Source organism: Tigriopus californicus, chromosome 10 (assembly GCF_007210705.1).
Source record: "Tigriopus californicus strain San Diego chromosome 10, Tcal_SD_v2.1, whole genome shotgun sequence".
In the NCBI taxonomy this organism is placed as follows: Eukaryota; Metazoa; Arthropoda; class Copepoda; order Harpacticoida; family Harpacticidae; genus Tigriopus; species Tigriopus californicus.
In genome coordinates, this window is record NC_081449.1 from 2117035 (window position 1) to 2136291 (window position 19257).

Consider the following 19257-nt stretch of genomic DNA (forward strand, 5'->3'; position numbering starts at 1 on the left):
AGGGCGGAAAGTGATTCTTTTTTTCTTTTTTTTTTTTTTTTTTGGTTTGGTTTTTCACGGGCTTTTCTAACCGCTACAGGGAATGTAATCCCCAGTACTATTAAAATGAAAGATTATAATTCGTCTATTTATTACCTTTCAATTTTTATATGATATTTGGTCTACCAACGAATTTGAGTTGGCAGACCGAGCTAATCCTTGAATGTAGGGTTGATCTGGAATACTATCTAAAAATTGTCCAAGTCTGACTTGAAAGATGCTACCGGATCAACAAGGCCTACGTATTCCCTACGAATATCAGAGGGAAGCAAATTAAACAATGAAGGAGCCCGAGAAAGAAGAGATGTGGACTTCATTGTTCGAACTAGCCTGGATTCTCGAAGACTTGAAGGTGCTCTCAAAACGCACATTAAGCCTCTACGGTCACTAGCATTGACCCTAAACCCTGGTGTTGGACAAAGCTCATGGATACTTTTGAAAACGTACAATATCAGATACCTTTCGTACCTTCTCTGAGTACTGTACAATCCCAACCGTTCTAACCTTTCCCAATACGAGAGCTCTCTCATTCCTGTGATGTTCCTAGTGAAACATCTTTGGACTTGCTCGACCTTTGTAAACCTGCTGAACTCATTGGAGCCCAAATGGGTGAGGCGTATTCAAGATGTGGCTGGACAATCGACTTGTACAGAGTTAGCATCGTGATGCTATCTCTGGACTGAAACGTGCGATATATCCAACCACACATTTGAAAAGCCTTACCCACCTTCAGCTGGATATGCTCATCGAACTTTCCATTATTTTGGAGGACTACACCTAGATCTTTCATAGATGAGACCTGCTCAATATCTTTACCTCCATTATCTACGAGTGGAGTATTTAAAGGAGTTGACCCAAATGTCATTGAGCGGAATTTCATTCCGTTCAAGGCCATATTACTCTCAGTTACCCAAGAGTAGATTCGATTTAAGTCCTTTGCAAGGCTACTGGAATCTTGGCCATTCCTACCAGAAACTAACTTTGTATCGTCAGCATAAGAAGAGAGACTGGCAGTGATACTAACCTTTTGAAGGCAACGAATATTATAAACAAGAAGGGCCCTAAGATCGAACCCTGGGGAACACCTGACTTGACATCATGTATGTCACTAAGGGATCCCTCAACCTTAACCAATTGCTTCCTACCAGAAATGAAACTTTTTACCAATTGAGAACCCTGCCTTGGATCCCAATTTCATGGAGCCTTTTAACTAAAAGCCCATGATCTACCTTGTCAAAGGCCTTGGCAAAGTCGAGATAAACTACATCAACTGATTCATGACTCTCTAGTCCCTCAATAACCCGCTCAATATGTTCAATCAGTTGGGTAACCGTGCTAAAATGTGCTCGGAACCCATGCTGGCTAGGAGGAAGGACTTCATGAATATCAAGAAATTCAACAAGTTTGAACTTCATGATCTTCTCAAACACCTTCGCAATATTCGAAGTGAGAGAAATCGGCCTGTAATTACTGGGGAGCGACTTATCTCCCCCTTTAAAAATTGGAACAACATGAGCTAACTTTAGTGAAGATGGAAACTTGCCCTGATCCAAGATGCAACGCATCAAGTACGAGAAAACAGGAGCAAGAACCTGTGAGCATCTCATCAGAAACTGAGATGTCACGCCATCAGGACCAGGAGAGCTGGAAAGCCTCAAGTCCCTTATGGCCTCTAAGGCATCTTGATCTGTGACTACAAGATCATCTAAACGCTCAGCTTGACTAACCATGTCAATCTCAACAGACTCATCTTCAGAGCAATGAGCTGTTGCTTCCGAACTCAGTGGGGTTGAAAACACACTAGAGAACTGATCTCCAAGCATGTTAGCCATAGTCTCTACATTGCTAATGGCTGCCCCATCAACCTCAAAAGGCCCAACAGAGTGTTTCATTTTCCTCTTAGAGTTCGCATAAGAGAAAAATGCCTTCGGATTCGACCTGACCTCCTGATCACCTTACTCTCAATTTGTAACTGGTCATATTCGATGGAGCCTTAATCTTACCCTGAACTACGTCCAACTTTTTTTGGAGACTAGCCACAATTACTGGATTCGAAGTGCTCTTCAGCCTTTTTGCTAGTTTGCAACTCTTTTTGAACAAAGTCTTCCTATATTTTGGAATTTTTGTCCGTATACCACCTTTCGGAACACATTCAGAGATTGCTAAACTGGAGCAAACTTCCTTAAAAACTGAAACTAACTTATCAATGGCTGCATCTATGGACGATTCCTGTTTCAGAATTGAAATCAGGTCAAGTTCTTCTAATCTTCTATAATCAACGGCCAATGTTCATCTTTGAACTTGAACTTAGCCAAACCGACCTTTTTGTCCGGTTTTACTCTAGAGCACGCCGGCTTTTGAGTAATGGTCGACCCTATCTCAAGAACATGATGATCTGACAGATTACTAGGTGTCACCTGGACATACTGGATCAGATCAGGGTCATTGGAAAAGACCAAGTCGAGAACGCTATTCTCTCTAGTGGCTACACCAACGTGCTGGGAGAAATTGCGCAAGATCGCGAATTCTTCCAGCTTTTCGAACGACTGAGATGTCGATTTCGAAATGGGAATATACCCATCAGGACTAAACCTCCACTCTACAACGCTAGCCGGAAAATTAAAGTCCCCTAACAAGACAACCTTCGAGCAAACTGCCAGGTCCAACTCATTTCCAGTGAATTGGAGAGCTGACGAAAAAGAGCTTGCTGAACAAGAAGGGGGTCTATACATTGTAACAATAGACAAATCAAGACCTCGAAGATGACAAACTAAGACCTCTACTTCTCCATTCGACATTTGTACAATGACTAATGTGCAAATCATTCCTAACATATAGGCATACGCCCCCATGTGGGAATATGGGATTATCAGGGCGTATCCTATCACAACGAACTAAGTTGAAACCAACTATGGTTAGTTCTTCATCTAAGACCCTGGCCGAAGCCAGGTTTCTGTTATAGAAATGAATGCAATCTCTCTCTCAACGGCTAGTTCTTCTAAGATCTTAACTTTTGTGCTGTCTTTTTTAGAAATCAGACAATGCACGTTCAAATATAGCCCCTTTACGGGCCTCTCTTTTGACGGACCAAGTTCAACAGAATCTTGGACCATCCTCTCCAACCGTAAAAAATCCCTCTTATCAACAAAGCTACGTTCTACTGAAGGCAATGCATGAGCTAATGGGGATGGTTGGGTTTGAGGAATGGGTTGGGCAGTTACATTTGAATAGGAACGTATTTTGGGAATAGGGGTGGGCAAGGAATATTAGGGAGTAGAGTTTTTATAGGAATAGGGGTGGATTGGGTATTTGAAGGAAGAGGAGGGAATTGGGAGAGAGGGTGGGGGGTAGGAGGAGAGTGAGGGAGGAAGTTAAATGGGTTAGAAGGGGGGTGGGGTGGGATTAGGTTTAGGAATAGGGTCAGCTCTAAAACTACGAAACTGAGCTATCCTATTTCTCGGCTTTCTTTGCGTCCCTTCAACATGGACGGAGGTACACCGTACATTAAAGCATGTCTTAAGTCTCATGGACTGACGGCACATGTACGGTGAAAAAAAGGACAATCTACCTTTGAACATCCCTTCTTACTATTGTACTTCTCAAGGCCGAACTTGAGAAGTTTTTGACACCATTTAGGGTGGTCAAACTGACAGCCTTTTCCTTTTTCAGGACAAGGCTGCTTTCGATAAACAGGACAGACTATTTTCTCTACAACTGTCTTTTTCCTGCGCTTTTTCAAGAGGAGAAACTACTTCAACTTCTACGTTGGTCAAATTAGTCGACTTCTCAACTACTGGGTGAGCCTGTTCTTCAAGCAGCACCCTGGTTTCATTGACCCAAGCAACTAAAGCCTCTATAATAAAACGGCTTATTGACTATGGAAGGATCCTTTCCAGCTAAGACCAGGTCCAAACATTGTTCTAGCCTCTTTGCTGACTTTTCCTAAAATAGCTTCCATCATGAATGCAGGAGGAACTATCTATTAGTAACAAAATCAACAGGCCAAGAAAAAGAGAATAAAAGAACTAAAAAAAGCTGTGCAATCTTGTCCTGAGATACAGGACAACAGAGCAAAATAGGAATGAAATACTTCACATCAAACTAACATACAAATCAAAGATGGAGATAGTAAACAAGAAGTGAGTGACAGAGAAAGAGCAAGGAATCAAGAACATATGTTAACTAGGGTAGTTTTCAGCAATATGCCTATTCATAACATACATACAATTTACGTTTTTCTGTTTGGCTTGGTTCCTATAGCTATTAGTGGGGATTATTCTTTTGCAAAAAGAGAAGTATGAATACTTGGTCGTTAATCTAAATTTGATTTAATTCTAATCCGATCAAAGTAGCATAGCAAATCTCTTCTAAAGTCAAAAAACCATTTTGTTACCATTTAGACAATAGAAATATTCGAATTTTAGCGACATAGATTTATCATTGTTACCTTGAACGCCAACTTTGATAACTAATCAGACCAAAAGGGTATATGGTCTGCTTGTATCGGTCGGGCAACCACACATGATCCACTCACAATTTTGATATTTTTGGTTTTATTAAATTCTAGCCCACATAAAAAACTTACATACCTAAAATCATTATAAAAAATAAATTTTTCAAAAACCTACCCAATGTTAGTTGGGAGCACATTTAGTTAGCTCTTGAATATAAATTATGAAATCATCTATTTCACCGCTTCCTTGTTACATGGAATTTAGTGGTCCAAATTGCATCGTTTTTAGCCGCAAAATGCCCAGGTTATATGTTAATTCAATTTCCCAAAGAATTAATATCGATTTTCAATATCACAAATACAAAAGATTATTTTTCCTCTTCTTACATAGTCTCATAATAGCTAAAAATGCTATATGATGTCACTTAAAACACACTAAAAGTGTAATCTATGAAAATGTGTTTTACAATCATCGTGTGTACATTTAGTTATGCATTCACTTGAATTCTGAAGACAAGACATACAACAATGTTATAGATTTTGTCGTTTCTTGAAGACTTGGTTGAACCTGATTGAAAATAGCTTCTTTAATGTTTTTTTAATATTTGTGAAATTTTCAGTCACCACTCAACTAAATGTACCTTGGACGCTTTTAAAAATGAATTTGCAAAAATCTGCGGTTTTGAGGGTTTTAGATATGGTTGTACAAGGTTTTAAGTTAATTTGAAATAATGCAATAAATGGAAAAATAATCAGTCATTTTTGCGATAATGAAAATCGATATTAATTCTTTGGGAAATTCAATTAATATATAACTGGGGCATTTTGGGGCTAAAAACGATGAAATTTTGACCTCAAATCCAATGTAACTAAGTAGCGGTGAAATAGATGATATTGTAAATTACATTCAAGAGCTAACTAAGTGTGCCCCTAATTTACATTGAGTAAATTTATGAAAATTCTAGTTTTTATAATGTTTTTAGGTATGTAAGTTTTTTATGTGAACTAAAATTCCATAAAACAATAACGTTAAAGTTGTTCCCTATGACTTTTTGGGGTAGAAAAATGCCAATTTGTGTTTGGGAATTTGTCTGGAAACTTGATAGGGCTTTTTGAACACCGTGATAATGCAATTCGTAACAAGTACTTAGCTTTCCAATGTGATTTATTACTCAATAGTATTATCAAAAGTCGCAATGACGATCAATATGAAATACAATTACATGGCTTTGAAATTATATTCATTGAAGTTATATGTGCTTTTGTAATTTGATTTATTCTTTAAGTACATTCGTCTTCGAGGTTCATCCAATCTGGAAATCATTTCTCGCTGATATCAAATATTTGAAATACATTGACAGCTAAGATTAAAGTTCCAATGGAAGAGTAAGTAGTGACGATATTTAATGTAGATGTAAGTTATAGATTCTTTGAATAATCTTACATATGAAAGACTAAAATGGAAACAAAATTTGAAATACTTCAATGGCTTCGGTTATAATGTGATGAATTAGAGTTAAAATCCCTATCATTTCAAGTGTCGAAATGACGAATTACTTGGAATTGAAATTTTCATTACAAGCAAAGTTTGAATATTGTCATTGACTTGTCAACAAGGGCGACGTCCCAAAGTATCAATAGGGAAAGAAATATTCGAGATGTATTTTTCTGAATTTGATGTTTTTTCAATTGAGAGCTTTCCTCTCATGGAATTCTACGAATGAACTTATTTATTCTTTCACAGTTCCAACCTCTAATTGGGGATTCTCGCATAATTCCATTCTCATTGAGGGCGAGGATCTCGTCTCATCAGACTGATGTCTAATTACCTCAAAGATCAGATCTGGAAGCTGGAAGCCTGACGGATACTCAGATAATGAACGGTTACCTTGTATTTGACTGACCACAATATCTTCAATGCTAGCCCCTAAGTCGTGACGACAAATGACCAATGTGTCAGAGATGACGTTACAAACCCTACATTTAAAAAAGATACTTCAAGCTGACTTTGCAGACACTTTTCCTTTGCAAGGCCATAGCAATCTAAGGAAAAGGCTCTCATTTTTGTTACTTTTAGTGATCTCTAAATCTCAAGATTTCCACCATCGTGTGTTTAGTATGTGCAACATATTGTATTGATGGAGATTAGCCTCACACCCCACAAAATTGAGCATTTTTACACAGCACTTACTAGATAAATAGCGTAGATGTAACGCCGTTCTTTTTGCCTGGATATGAAACCAGACAACAAAAATGGCTCATATGAGATCTGGCATTCGCCTTTGCTACATAGAAAGGAATTTCCGGCAACTTATGGCCTGAATAAGGACATCACCGGGAAGGTCCCGAGATTGGGATAAAATTTCTGTTTTTTATGTATTGACAATGTGTCAAGACACAATTGGTGCAAGTTTGAGGAGGTGTTCTCTCGGTAATGTAGAATGGTTCGACATGGAAGAAAGGATTAGAGAAGAAGCGCTTGAAATGAAACTTCATATGACAAAGTTTTCATATTAAAGGAAGTCATATTTAACTTGCAAGCTTTCATTTGAATCCACCCCTAGCTGCAGAGTCTCAAGTTTTGGATTCAAGTTACATCTTTACTCTACTGTACCGGTATATCTGAAGATCATATTCCCACTTGCGGTTTGCAGGTCCGAATCTAATTAATTCAAATAATGCTTTGATATTCTTGTGGCTTTACAAACCTTTTTTTCTAATCATTCCTCAGACAAGCAAAAAAGGCTCGGTGAGTTCGGCAAAAAGTCAAAAGATATTTTAAAAACTAGTTTTCTCTGGTTGCCTCGTAGGGCACTCTTGGACTTCCCCTGGGACCAAATGTAGGGGAACAGTATATGAACGACTTAGAACCCCTTGATATCAACCTCCAACGAAAAAAATTGAATTATTCCTTCGTCATTGACACTCCAAAATATACATTAGAGAGGGATGTCCCATTTTTCTAACAGCTTGGGGAATTCTTTTTAAGTGGTGTTTTTCCGTAGTTGAAGTTGGCAGCAACCCGACTTGATTTTGAGGTGAAAAGATGATACAACATGGACGTGCAAAGAAATCAGACTTGCGTTAACAAAAATGACGAGTAAGGTGAAGCATTCAATTCCCCTAAATATCTTCGTTGTGAGTGGTTGCCAAGTCAGTAGATAGATAGATGGAGCTCGAGCCAAAATAGTTCAAAGATCAACACTGGCCTCTACAAAATGGATTCAAGAGAGGTTCAACATCTTCATTTTAGCGAAATTTCTATTTTGGATCAAAGCCTACCGAAGCAACCGACGACAATTGGTATAGACCTCCACTTAAATTGCGACCTCCATTCTCATCTGAAGTGTCGATCAAGCTTACGCCCCCTTAGACCTCTCTCGTCTCACTCAGTATATAGATCCCACAATAAATCCTTAAATTTTCAAGATTTGTCAATTTTTGGAGGGTCTGATTTTGTCCACAATTGGCCCAAACCTTTGTTTATATGAGCTCCTTTGTATGGAACCATTTGTAACCTTTTTTTCTGACCCCGATTACACCAAGTTTAAAACGTCTTTCAAGTAGGCCACTGCTAGATTTGAGGGTGAGTCCAGATTTATGGCCAGGATTCATGGAACTAGAAGGAAAAGAGGCTGCAATACCTCTAGATTAGGTTGCCAAGCTCCTTGGGTCACCGTTTACACTGAACGGGGATTAATGCACTGCACTGAGGCTAGAGAATAAGAAAACTTGACTCAATACGATAAACATTCAGGTACATTTTTTTGCCATTACTTACAGACCGAACTTTTATCGAAATCATTCAGAAGAGCCAAAGCTTCATTTATCACAGAGGAAATGAAGAAATCCGACTTTGGTTTGCTCAAGAGGGCAAAAATCCCCCTTCGAAACTGGAGGCGTGTCATGTGGAGCAGTAATGTACCTAATACCAATAAAAAATTTCCCCAACTGACAAAGTCAAATACTCTCCATAATTCAAAATTGAATGTCCTGATGAATGTTCTTCTGTAAACTTGCGCCATTTCGTGCTCTAAGATAATAGGAAGCCCACTAATACTTAAATATAATAATTTGACCAAGAAGTCTCCAATTGATTTTGCAAGAGGTTGAATTCTAAAACCTGCCTTTCTATGCAATTGTAAAGCAGGACTAAGCTCAATCCTATGTCGCTACATTTACATGTGTATGGTTGAATCGATGTGTTTTTCGGTTTCCGGTAACCCCATAATTCATTATGAAAAAGAGGTCACTGAACGCTTTCTACCTCACGTACACTACAAACCAGAGCTCTGCTCGTAGATCAATTGAAAAACTGCGGGCAGATTCTTCCCCTTCTTTCTTGTTTTGCCGACTTCCTCACTAATAGGAATGAAATTTCAAAGCAATTTAAGGTGAAGCAATTATGTATCCTTTTTAGCTTTGATATCACATCTGATCACCGAACAAGCCAAAGTTGGCTGGCGGATTTGGTTAGCCCTTGAATTTTTGATCAGATATGTTGACCAGAAACTAATCCAATTCTGACTTAAAAGATGCTAGTGGACCAACGCCTACGAATTTCCACGGGTGCCCCAAATATTCATTTTCAATGAAAGAGCCCGAAAAAAAGGAGGACGACTTTTTATTATCCGGCTCCGAATATTCGGAATTTACTAATTATGAGGACTAAACAGGTTGTCAATGACAAACGACCGTAAATATGTTTATGGCCTAAGTTTTGCAAAGAATACGTCGTACATACGTGTGAGAATGTAAGATGGGCCACCACTTTCTGCAGTTGCTCTTTGGCACACAAAGCATCTTCACGCCTTTGGTCAAGTGTTTATATTGCTTCCAAAAACCAAGAAAGTGAGAAATCATTTCCTTTGTGATGGTTACCAAGGCAACATTTTCCTGAGATCTTTCTTTGTTGTAGGTTTCAAGGGCATTGCAAGTTCTCTTGGTCGGCAATGGCCTCGTTGTTTGCATTCCTGTCTGATATTTGGTCTGATCTCAGCTCAGTTTTATCAAATACCTTAAACAAAATACCTCTGTGAATCCACTAAAAGCAACCATTAAGATTCGCCCACGTGTACTCTTTTAGCAATTGCCAGGCATAAATCAACGCCGGTCTTCTAAAAGCCAATTTCAACAACATATATTTTCCACTTTATGCCCACAATCAATCCGTAACTCCTCGTATCTTTGCGCTTGAAATCCGCTTAATTATCAATTACTTTTGCTCATCGCAGCTGAAATTTCCACTTTCACCACGGTCACTTGGTCACCCAGGCTTTTACTGCCCGAAGACAGCCGGGCAGCAATCTCAACTTTCGAGTCTTTGGACGAGTTTAAACCGGTTGAAGTCATGGTGGCGGTCGGGGACGAGTTCGAAGCGGTAAGATTGGTCAGCTGTGTGGTATCGGTACAATTGGAATTAGTGTTCGTGGAGCGACTGAGGATCCAATTTCCACCCTCACAACAACACGAGGACGAGGCATGTGTGAACTGGTTGGAGTCCCACGTGGAGCGCTTTCTGGATTTATCACTTTTTGATGGGTGATTATTGGGCACCCTGAGATTGTTAGTTCTTTCACGGGTTTGGCTTTGAGACCAGAACGATCTGTAGCGCTTGGGGGAATGGTCCACGTGGGCAATGTTCCACTTGGCGTGGACACCCTGAGCATGGAAAGTGGGTGGGGATTGTGAACCGGCATTGGGAATGAACGAAGATCGACGACTGGCAAATGGGTCCATTTGGGTTCCATTTTGCAGGATAGAGACCTCGAAACTCGGCTCTTCGCCCAGGTTGTCCTATGAAAAAAGGACAAATTCAGGCGGTATTACAACTTTTCCTGGATAATCGGAAATCAGCATGGGACCAAGGTTGAAAATTGGGAACGCGGCTTGAGAATTGGTTTCCAATATTTTCCTGAGTTAACTCATTCCATCCAGTAGATCAAGTACTTCATGATGTAGAACTCGATCGTCGCAATTGGCTGGCGGTAGAATCAAATCAGATATTTTGCAAAAACCTTTTTTTTATCCTGTCAAGTTTTGTCTTTCTAAGAACATTCACTCAAACCGCATAAATATTGTTTCGATTCGTTCTGTCTTGCATCTTCTTCTGTCATCTCAGAATAGGACTGGATTCTCTCCCCCCGTTTTCCTCATCCCCTATTCTTTAAAATTGTTCAAGAACCTCTACAGTTTGCACTCTGCGTCAAAGTGAAGCAATACAAAAAAAAGCAAAAGAAAGACACGAGGGAAAATAAGATGAACGGTATGCGTTAAATACAGTAAATGGAAAACAAAATGTATTAGAAAGAATTCAAGGTTTTAAATGTCCATAATTCGTCAACAATAGGTTCGTCCACTTTCCGAGAGGTTCTTATGTCCTATTCGATCCCAACTCAATTGGACCAGATTTGGCATTCATGGAAAAGTCATGATGGAATTGGATTCAGCGTAGTTCTTGATACAATTAGTGCATTCGTAGAAATGATCCTTTTTGGCTTATGCCAAATATGAGAAACGCAGATTACATTTAGGAAACATGAACGCAAGAAGCCTCAAACTAATGAAATTTACTATTTGCCAACGGAGGAACTCCTGATAAAAAGGCCCTAGTAAAGCTTTCAAACCACCCAAACGTGGATGAAGTGTACTAGTTAGTTCTTGTACGTTATGCCTTTTCGTTGAAATGACAAATGACAAAATATTTTTTTTTCAACCTCAACTTACCTTTGAATTGCTGAATCGCATTTGATTGTGGTAATGGTTTCGTCTGTCCTTGGCAGTCAAATTGGAATTCGTGTATCTGTGGAGGATTTGAAAATTCTCTCCATCGTCCGCTCCACAATGACGACAGAACAGATGACAAAACAGGCGCTTGAATTTCTCGCCGAAAATGCAATAGATGATAAAGTTCACGGAGGAGTTCAAAGTGACCAGAAGATTTGAGATTTGGGTGAGCTCCGAGATCTGGATGGCCATCAACTGAAAGCGAAAAGTGGAAACACATCAGGGATTTTTTCGCAACTAACATACGTCGAAGTCGGTTCCAATTTGTAACATTGTACATTACGCACTCACTTGACTTAAATGAACAAAAAGCGCCATTAATTTGAGGGAGATACATTCATAAGTGGGCACCTGGTATTCACAATGAATCTCTTTGTTAGGAAGGACAAAGATATACGTTATTCCGACTCACTGTATTTAGAAAATATGTCAATTTGTCGACATCACAAAAAAACTAGACCTCGAAAAAAGTCAAAACCTCAAAAAAAAAATTGAAACTTTTACTTGGACGTTTTGGCCGACAACATTTTTTTTGAGTCAAATTTCCAACTTCATCACTTTTTTAGCCGTTTGTTCAATTTCTCGACTTTTTTCGACCTTTGTATTGCATAGCTACACTGTTTTTTACACATTTTCACAACTTTTACAAATTTGACAACCTCTTTCAGTTATTTCGACTAGATAGGCAACTTTTTTTTCGAGGTCAACTAATAACTCTTAAGCAGAGAGCCCCTATAAAGAATTTGAACTCAATTAAGCCCCAAAACAACTATTTATAGCTAAAAAGTATCTTTCACGCATGTTAATTAGTAAAACTGACAGTGTATTAAATTGCCTTGCTACATGAACCATTCCTTCAATGAATAAATGAATTGGAGCTCTAATTGAATTCATGACAAAGAATCATTAAGCCTCAAAGTTTGATGATGACGTCCCAACAGGGACGCACTATTTAAAAGTTTTATTCTCGATGCCGAATTTAAGGATCAATTCTCCTAAGCTTGTAGCTCAACACGGTGTTCAAAAAGCCCTATCGAGTTTCTCGGGAAATTCCCAAACACATCTCGGCATTTTCAACCTCAAAAAGTCATATGGAACAACTTTGATTTTATTGATTTATGGAATTCTAGCCCACGTAAAACATTACAAAAACTAAAATTTCCAAAAGCCTACTCAACGTAAATTAGGAGCACACTTAATTAACTCTTGAATACAAATCATGTTATTATCTATTACACAGCTATTTAGTTACATAGGATTTAGAGGGCCAAATTTCATCGCTTTAGCCGCAAAATGCTCCGGTTATATGTTATTTTGATTTCTCAAGGAATTAATGTCGACTTTCAATATTACAAAAAAATGCGATTATTTTTCTTTTTCGTGCATAATTTCTAATTAATTTTAAACATTATACAACCATATCTAAAACCATTAAAATAGCATATTTTTGAAAATTTATTTTAGAACCGTCCAAAGGACGTTTAGTTGAGTGGTCACTGAAAATTTCATAAAAATCAATGAAGCCTTAGAGAAGCTATTTTTAATCAGCTCTAACAAAGTCTTCAAGAAGCGACAAAATCTATGAAATTGTTTGTTTTATGTACAGTCTTCAGAATTCAAGTGAATGCGTAACTAGGTGTACTCATGGTGATTGTAAAACACATTTTCAAAGATTACACTTTTAGTGTGTTTTAAGTGACATAATATAGCATTTTAGCTGTTGTGACACTATGCAAGAAAAAGAAAAATAAGCGTTCATTTTTGTGATATTGAAAATCGCCATTGATTCTGTGGAAAATTAAAATGACATACAACCGGGGCATTTTGCGGCTAAAAACGATGAAATTTGGACCACTAAATCCTGTGTAACTAAGTAGCTGTGTAAAAGATGATATTATAATTTTTATTCAAGAGATAACTAAGTGTGCTCTTAATTTACGTTGAGTAGGTTTTTGAAAATTTTAGTTTTTATATTGTATTTAGGTACGTAAGTTTTTTATGTGGGCTAGAATTCCATAAAGCAATAAAATCTAAATTGTTTTAAGGTAGAGTAATGCTAAGATGTGTTTGGGAATTTCCGTCAAATCTTTAAAGGGTATTTTCACCTCTGTGTCAAATTGCTTAAGAGCACTTATCCACTTGCTGTTTGCTTTCAAGCTTCTTCCTCAGATTTGTGGGTAAGTCTACAACCATCTCGTCCATCCCGGAACTTGCATTGGAAAAAGATTCATACGTGCTTCCCTTTGAACCAATGCATACTCTATTGCATTGGAACCACAGAAAAACTTCTTCCTTTATTTGGAGTGCCTTAATTTGCATCATCGCTCAAAGGTTCGATAAAGGCATCTCTGACTACGACACCTCTGATGCTCTAATCTGCCAAGGTCACCTAGTATATCAACCTCCTGATCCTGCAGGAATGGATTGTGTTTACTCAGCAGATCCGCTGGGTTGAAGCCTTAAAGGATTCTTGTGTCGAGATATTGTCAAGGAGGTCTGAAACGACGGAATCAGCAGGCATCCTCCAGATAGGTAGCCTAATTAAGTTAATCCATCCGACATAAAGGAAGGACGAGATTATGAAAGGACAGATGGATGGATGGATATATGGTAACAAATCTGAATAAAACCAGAGGTCCAACAACAATCTAGGCGTTGGAGTTTACCTACGTATATTGTGTTTTTTTCTGTCTTACAGAGTTGACCATAAGGTGACTTCCAGGGGATTGATTAGGTTTGGTTTGATTTGTGCTGTTTTACTTTTAAAAGAAAAGGGGGTTTAAAAAAGTTCCCAAAGCGCAAATTGAAAGCAGTGGGCTTCTTGCAAAATAAGTCCCTTCGCTGAAAATTTGGATCTTTGAGTGTGATCAAAATTGTGCTCTCAAAATTTTTGATGTTTGAAGAAAAAATGTTTTGCGTAAAATATCAAAGGATCTAAGACATACTGAAAGAATGAAACATCAGCTAAAAACTTTCCAATTTTAATTGATCTCCAGTTTCAGTGATGATGTGTGTTCAAATTTCATACATTGGCATTGATGGCTTGCTGTGTGAGGTGGTTCAATTTGTTTGAAATACCCAGTCAGCTTTGCATTTCGGGATTCGATGGCCAAGTTTGATTAAAACTGCTCCATTCATGTAACGAAAGCTCAGTTGGCGCTCAATATTCATGAAATTGAAACGGAGAGTGAAACTGAGCAGGTAGATGAAAGTAAGTCAACGTTATTGGATTGGATTAGATTGGGAGTCATTGTGGAATTTGGCTTTTAGTTCTTTTCGCCCATGTCTAATGGATCATTTTGCCGAAACTTCATGGCCATGATTAGGATTCGCCATCAGAAAGGTTTCTGGGTAAATGCCCAATTTGGCGGAGGGATCTCTTTGTTCGATGTTCTTCTTGACTTGTTACTCTCTTTTGAGCGACAATTAACCATTCTAAAGGACGATACAATAACTCATTTAACCATCGCATTCTTTGCGTCTTGGTGAGGTAACCGCCAAGAGTTCAATCCCAGATTTCGTCTAACCACATTCTAGTGGACCCAAGCGCTCTAAGTGCTCTAGCGAACTTAATGAAGAAATAACCAATTACTATATTATAAAAAACTAATACTTGTGTATTTCTCCGTTCTCAATTGCCAAGTCAACTAACAAGAAAAACCCATTTTCGTACCTCCACTCATCCATTGTAACTAACGCCATCTACTATTGAAGGAGATTGAGGTTAAATATAAGCATATTGCAACGACATATCATTGATTACTGTCACAGTGCCATCATGAAGCTTCGAAATATCAATCACAAGATACAATAGCATCAATATATACTTACCATTGTTTGTCCTAATGACATACACCTCTTTTTAGAGACTAAATGTGTTCCTCACCTTATGCTATCAACAGTCTTGAAATTAGTTTTGAAAATCCAACTAAGAAAAATGTGTGTGCCACGTCTTTTCACGAGTTATATAGACCAATTCAAAAGAAAAGTCCCCACCACTACGTTGATGTGTCAGTATAACGTAGCCTTTAGCTAACTCTTCGCATCCTAGCATATCGTCCGACGACAAAAAACTGTTTTCCGGACGTTATTTATTTCATGGAGAGAGATATTAAACAAAATAACGACTTTTCTTGCCCCCAGTGAGAATCGAACTCACGACCCCTAGTTTACAAGACTAGTGCTCTGCCTCTGAGCTATAGGGGCAGTTGCTGTCAATGGAAATTATGTTATTTTAAATTTTTTTTAATCTAATAACTATCGACCGTCGTATTGAGGTAGCAACATTTCCAATTTCTTGCACTTTAGATAAGGGCGCTAAGTATGTACACGTATCTAGCGATTTTGCGCCTTTCACACGGCATTGATGTCGATTTATTTTTTACATCTCATGAATTATGTTTCTTTCAGTGCAACTAATAAAAGAACTACCTTACTGCTACATGCATCCATATTTCCTCCGACGCATAAACGCTTCCTTTTGCACCGAAACGAACGGAAAAGTGTTATATGAGCAAATTTACTTGAAACCGTTTATATATATAATGAACTTACCTCCAGGATGTTGATGATTAATGCCAAAACATTGCAGACAAAGAACACCAATACAACGATCATTAGCATGGTGGCTAGTCGGATCTCTCGTTGTTGGACTCTAGAAAGTTGAGCCCGTTCCACGTTGGCTTTTCGAATTTGGAGATAGATCCGCAAATTGAAAACGGCCAAACAACTGAAGGGTACGATATACATAACCACTAAGTAGAGCCACGTGATGTACACACTGAAAGCAGAGATAATTGTGAGGTTGGAATCAAAAGGGACACCAAGGTTTCCATGGCAAGTATACCAGCTCAAATGTTTCTCAATGTTACCCATTGCTTCGATTATCAATCGTAATGAGGTTCCATTTTAGAAAAAAAGATGAATCTCGTCATCTAATGAAGTTTATATGAGCTTGTCCGATTAAAACTTGCAGGAGGCCAGCTTATTTTGAGAATGTGGTCTGCAGGGGTTTTTGTTCAACAAATCTTATCATTAAGCGATTGCCCGTTAAGTCAACAAATAGAACCTTTAATTATTCATACTCAAGGTTTCGACTCAGTACCACGTGGTATATATCATCACATTGCAGAGAAGCCAATTAATGCGCTACCAATGGGCGGTTTTCCCCTCTATAAACACTTGAGGAAGACCTTCTGTATTCTGCGTGAAAAAAGGTCGGGTTTATTGACGTACCGGATCAAATGGAGTGTTCTCAAAATGAGTTTAACTCTACTATAGAACATTGAAATATTCTCAGTGAAGTACAGTCTTAAAATGATAACCGCAGCTCTTAAAAGAAACATGGAAGGCTACCGGAATTCATGCTCTTAAATTAGTGTCATTTTGTGGCATAAGAATTTTGGTTGCGCTGTTTTACATCTCAACATGACATGGCAACATGAGTAAACAGTATGTTTGATTGAAACATTTCTTTGCAACAATTTTGTACGTTGTCTAGCAATGGAGAAACAATTTGGGTTTCAAAGTTTGGAAACACTTTACATGCCTTGTCGAGACATTGAAGCTTTAAAATAAATATGACGTCCCCATGCATTTTTTTCTGAGATCACTGGGCTAACTTAACAAGATAGAACGAAAAAATTCCTAAAAAATTGAAAAAACCTAATTGTTGAAATCAACACATATAAAAGCAACAAAAATAAGCCAAGGAGAGCTTTTTCCGGCTTAAGAGTAGTTTCTGCGGATGCAAAAGAGTGAAATTGACGTATTTTACTACAAGCAATGTTAGATGAACTTGGCTCAAGTAATCCTCTTACTTGAGAGTAACGTTAACGGTAACGCACTACTTTTTCTAAAAAAGTAACACAAATCTTTTAATAAAGAAACACTAAAGCCCAAGATTATGCGTTGCGTTGTAGTCATCAAACGATTCATTCTTCGAGAATTCAAAACTCGGTCTTCAAGGGTTTGCACGATAAAAAGGAATCCGGAAATTGACGACTGCTCAACTTTTCGTGTTCTTCAAAGACACCGGAAAATCGAAAGAAATTATCGATTTTCAAAGATTCAAGGTTTTCAAAATAATAAAATTGCGTTCTTGTGCAATCCATTGATGGTATCACAGCCTATTTAAATTGAGGCTTGCTGGGGTACCGTATTGGTAGAGCAACCGCTTTCCATTTTGCGAATCCTGGTTCGATCCCAGGCTTGCCAAGTACAAGGTTCTTTGCGGTGTTTAAATTACAGCATAAGTTGCTGCCTTAAACAACTTAAATAGGCGAACCTGCGATCATTCCCGAGGGTGAGGTAATAATTAATGTTGCACGTTTGATTGCGACAACGGAGCGGGAATATCCCTTAATTGGGACACCCATCATCAGATGGCAGTCCGAGCGAGAGAACTGCCGTCTGACTCCGAACAAACAAACAAACAAACAAACAAGCCTATTCTAATTTCAATTTTGACTTTTTTACGTCCATTAATTGAAGCAAGCAAATGACTGGTTTCAGTAAAGTGGACGTTGGAAGAGAATTCTACATACAATCACGGTGACCAAATCTAGCTCTAAAGAGCGGTTTTTTGGGAAAAATAGACTAGGAAAAATGGAACTTCTTTGTAGACCGTTTCATGTTTATAATTCTCGTCTTTACTCAAATGGGAATAGTATCGACGGAGTGACTAACCAAGCGTCCACAAGTGTAACCGAATTTACGTTGCCTAGTGTGACTATAGGTTATAATCGCTTAATTTGCTTTCAAATTTGGTTCCACAGTCGGCAACAATATTCTTTTCGCAATGAAACCATGGTATTGTTTGTTTACAAAAAAAAACAACTTTTGAAGTATGGAAACCGAACGTGAATCATGCCAAGAATTCAAAGCAAGAAATCCGTTCATTCATCACCCCAAACTGAATTGATTGTATATTCATCAAGCAAACCGGTGAGAGAAGACAAAATCAGCTGAACCCGCCAAAAAATGTTATCGGTCCGGCCTAGCAAAGCTATTTGGAAGAGGATTCTATTGAAAGTCATTATGCTGTCCATGCCTTTTACGAAGTAGTCGGTAGGGGTCGTCAGGAAATTGTCACGGCTAGAAACTACCATTTTGAGAAATCCTTTGTTTAGACTGAACTACAGCTCATTTATCAGCCCAAATCCAAAATATTATTGGTTTTGAATTGAACCTTTTTCTAAACAGACAATTCACGTTTCTATTTGTAACACTTTATCCCGTCTTCCCTGTTTACCAAATGAACAATGAACTGGAAGCCCCAACAATAAACTTTCAGATTGCCCATGGATATGGACGTAGCAGCTTTTTTTTTACCCCTGAAACATGAACACGGTATCTTTAAGGTTATAAAACTAGCTCTTTTAGCTCCAAAACAGGCACTCTCAGAGGTACTCATAGCTCATTTTGATATAAACCTGTCTGATTGGCCTTTAAAGTGGTATCTTTGCCAGCAAAAGTATTCTACGTTGTTTCAACAAAATACATTCCAGATTGATTTTTCTCGATATATTGGGAGCCCCTATCGGTCTTGTTATACAACTGGTTGTTGAGAGCCCTTATACAATATCAGTCTAAGTGTGTTCACAAGTGCAGTCAATTCCATTTTACTCTACCTAGTACGCTCACTCAACAAGAGGAGGATGTTTGTTGAGTGTTTACTTCTGGAATTGAACATTATGCTTTGATAACTATGTTAAGCTCACCAATGTAAAAGCAATGTAAAAACAATGTATCACTTCTGAATTATATCACAGTCGTATTAGCACGGTTATTTCTATTTAAAAGGGGCATTGAAAGTGCCTTTGTGAAAACCACTTTATTAGTCCGTCCATTTATGAACAATATCGTACTTCACTGGTTCGTGAAGTGTAGGGGCGAACCAGAGACAAATTGTAATATGACAAGGTTTTTCAAAGAGAGTGATTTCTCCCCAGAGATCGGGGAGCAAAGAGAGTGATTGA

The 19257-nt window shown here is 38.2% G+C and overlaps 1 protein-coding gene and 1 non-coding gene across 2 annotated transcripts in view; both read right to left on the reverse strand.

The window, feature by feature from the left end:
* Window positions 1-9223: 9223 nt before the first annotated feature.
* Window positions 9224-19257, reverse strand: part of LOC131889130 (FMRFamide receptor-like) — a 28820-nt gene continuing 18786 nt past the window's right edge. The window contains exons 4-6 of the mRNA XM_059238139.1: window positions 15833-16058; window positions 11219-11473; window positions 9224-10288 (exon numbers count right to left, since the gene is read on the reverse strand). Coding sequence (XP_059094122.1) covers window positions 9704-10288; window positions 11219-11473; window positions 15833-16058 — 1066 coding nt within the window. The 3' untranslated portion in view covers window positions 9224-9703. The remainder of the gene's footprint in view (window positions 10289-11218; window positions 11474-15832; window positions 16059-19257) is intronic.
* Trnat-ugu (transfer RNA threonine (anticodon UGU)) lies at window positions 15413-15484 on the reverse strand. Its single transcript has one exon. It is a non-coding gene; the product is annotated as a tRNA-Thr (tRNA).